This window comes from Acanthopagrus latus, chromosome 15 (genome assembly GCF_904848185.1).
Source record: "Acanthopagrus latus isolate v.2019 chromosome 15, fAcaLat1.1, whole genome shotgun sequence".
NCBI lineage: Eukaryota > Metazoa > Chordata > Actinopteri > Spariformes > Sparidae > Acanthopagrus > Acanthopagrus latus.
In genome coordinates this window covers 19,518,873-19,522,121 of record NC_051053.1, presented here as the reverse complement: position 1 = coordinate 19,522,121, position 3,249 = coordinate 19,518,873, and the positions used below count along the sequence as shown (strand labels likewise).

Below are 3,249 nucleotides of genomic sequence, written 5' to 3'. Positions count from 1 at the left end.
ACCGATGTGAGCAGACGGACAGGAGCGCTGGACAGGAGGACTTCAAGACAACACCAGGTGACTCCAGGCTCCAGCGAGAGCGAGAGACACAGAGACATACACAGAGACAGAGAGACATTAAGAGAGAGCGAGACAGAAAGTGAGAGAGTGAGAGAGAGTGAGAAAGAGAGAGGGTGAGAGAGAGAGAGCGAGAGAGAGGGAGGAAGCAGCAGCGACCTCCTACCCAACAACCTCGGAAGCGAACCCATAAAATGAATTCAGACTCCAGCCCGAGCAGCAGAGCCTCTTCCCCGGACATGGACGGCATGTTTCTCCGAGACCACCACCCGCTCCACCACCACCACCACCACCACGTCGGCTCCTCCGTGTCCTCGTCCACGCAGGGCGGCGAGCAGCAGCGCCAGAAGATGAGCGCCGGGGAGCACCTGCGCTCCGGAGGCGGCAAGTCGGTGGGCAGCAGCAGAGACAGTGACAGCAACAAGTTCAAGCTGAAGAAGCAGGTGACGGAGGAGGAGATGTACCACCTCCGGCTAAAGATCAACGGCCGCGAGCGGAAGCGCATGCACGACCTCAACCTGGCCATGGACGGCCTGCGCGAGGTGATGCCCTACGCGCACGGGCCCTCGGTGCGGAAGTTGTCCAAGATCGCCACGCTGCTGCTCGCCAGGAACTACATCCTGATGCTCACCAGCTCCCTGGACGAGATGAAGCGGCTGGTGGGGGAGATTTACGGCGGGCAGCACTCGGCTTTCCACTGCGGCACCGGCGGACACTCCGGGGGCCCCGCCGCCGCTGCGGCCGCCGCAGCAGCCGCCGCCGCCGCCGCGCACCAGGTGCACCCTCTGCTCGGGAGCGCGCTGACCTCCTCCACGTCCTCCACCCTGACGAGCGCGCTGCCGGGACTCACGTCCATCCGAGCGCCACACCCCCTGATGAAGGGCGCCCCGGCTGCGCCCCCGGCCCTGCAGCTGGGCTCCGGCTTCCAGCACTGGGCCGGCCTGCCGTGCCCCTGCACCATCTGCCAGGTGCCCCCTCCTCCACACATCCCCGTCACCTCCACCGGCCTCACGAGACTTACAGCGGAGGGCAAGGACGGGATGAAATGATGGCGTGCGCGCAGAGACTGACGTGAAGTTTGTAAATAGAGAATTCAGGGCAGGAGGGTGGACTCGGCCTCACCGCTGCATGTTGTTGTTTAGTCTGTTTTCTTGTTTGGCGTATGAGAAAAAAAGTGTTATTTCCCTCCTTGTAACAAGGACTTCTAAAGACTGACTCTGCCAACAGAAGGTAAAAAGTACAAAGTGTGATGAAGCAGCAGTGAAGCTGAGAGAAGCTGCATGAACAACTTCTCATCTCATTTGACTTTATTCCTTTTTTTTTTTTTTTTAAATCAGGCGTCATTTTGTGAAAACGAAGAATGCTCTCTGTGCCTTGTACCAAGGATTAAAAAAAAAAACTTGAGTTGTATATGAAAATAATGACATTTATATGTTTTGGCTGGAAAAAAAAAAAAGATACTGCCACTGCGGGAATTTGATTTTAAAAAGAAATCTAAGTTTTTTAGATTGATTTCGTGGCTCGCTGTCTGTCCACGTGTGCTCTGATTTCATATTTTGTTTTTATTTTGTTTCGGTTTTGCATGATGGTATAATTATCACAGCATGATTGTTTCTTTTTTCTTGTTTTTTTTTTGTTTGTTTTTTTGTTTGTTTTTTTTTTGTTGCTGAACTGAACTTGTTATGCCCAGAGACCCCCGTGTCTTTATTTTTGTACATTGTTGATGACTGATGAAAATATTTATTATCGCCCAGCGTCCCTGGATGAAATTTCAATAAAACTGAAATTATGGATCATATCTTCTGTCTTCTCTCTCTCTCTTGTTTTCTGAAAAATACCATAATCATAACAAACCACATGTGTCAGGTCAGCTGTGTTTAACCACCTGATGATTTAATACGTCACATGGATTCACCTATTGCTTTCATCTCCAACTTGATTTATTTATTTCAGATAAAATCAATCTCAGCCTTTAATTTCAGCTAAAACATATTTAATTCTCGGACATTTTTCCTTTTTCTTATAATATATTTTATTCTAACACGAAAGGCCTCGCTGGAGCAAATCTTCTACAGCTCCGTAATGTTCCTCCTGAACGAAATTAAATTTATTTTAACAAATAAAAACGCTCAGAAATGTCGATTACAAACAAAATATTAAAAATAATTAAACGACAACGATCAGATGATTGTTTTTTTTCCCCTTGAAATCACTCCTCTTACTCTTTATATCCAATCTCCCTGCTTACAACACGCAGTTTAAGAAGGTTTTAATTGTCCTTCTAATGAATAGTATGATTTTGAAAACACACCTCTGGCAGGTCTATTTATTTATTCCACCTTAAAACAATTTTAAATCAGCTGCTGACTCCACTTCCCCTCCTCGGGCTCCTCCCTGCACCTCCAGGCCCCTAATGATGACTTAAAACACACTCACACACACACACACACACACACACACACACACACACACACACACACACACACACACACACGCACGCACGCATTTATTCGACATTTCCTCGCAAGCTCCCCGACCAGAAAAAAAAAAAAAAATGTTAAGAATCAAGCAAACGAGGCTGAAATGCGGGACCGTGCGGGACCCGCCGGCAGCTGACTTGTTTCCCAGCTGAGAGAAAGCGACCCGCCTCCGGGGAGCGCGGAGCAGTTTGTCCGCCCGGGGTCCCTCGGGTGCTCCTCCGTCTCATCTCTGCAGCGACAGAATGTATGTTTGTGGAGATTACAAGTTAATTGTTCACGGGGGACCGAGAGAGGAAGAAGAAGAAGAAGAAAAAGAGAGAGAGAGAAAAAAAAATCACATCACATGAAAAGCGTTGGGATTACAGGCTACTAAATGCAGAAGATTATACATTCAGACCCCCTCCTCGGCCTCGGTCGCATGCAAATGAGTGTGTGGATTAAAAAAAAAAAAGAAGAAAAGAGAAAAGGAAAGAAATAGAGAAAAGACAAGAGAGAGAAAAGGGAGAAGAAGGCCTTTTGTAACTTATTCGGAGGGAAGAAAACACAAGTTCTGTGTCTAAGTTGAGAAAGAGTGAAAGAGTTCATTTTACACTTTTCTTCTTCTTTTTCTTGTTTTTTCTCTTGTCTTTAGGAATGAGTGTAGCCTGCCTGTCCCCCCCTCGCAGGCTGCCAGATGGGATGTAAATAGCTGGGTAGCTGCAATGGCCTTTTA

General features: G+C 48.0%; 1 protein-coding gene across 1 annotated transcript; it reads left to right on the top strand.

The window, feature by feature from the left end:
- The first annotated feature begins 239 nt into the window (after positions 1–239).
- Positions 240–1,741, top strand: olig3 (oligodendrocyte transcription factor 3). Its single transcript, XM_037124390.1, has one exon. It carries the CDS (start codon positions 252–254, stop codon positions 1,104–1,106), a length of 855 nt encoding a protein of 284 aa, XP_036980285.1. The 5' UTR covers positions 240–251; the 3' UTR covers positions 1,107–1,741.
- The last annotated feature ends 1,508 nt before the right edge of the window (positions 1,742–3,249 follow it).

Excerpts from the sequence above, each read along its gene's own strand:
- olig3 (XM_037124390.1), top strand. The coding sequence starts at position 252 with ATGAATTCAGACTCCAGCCCGAGCAGCAGAGCCTCTTCCCCGGACATG.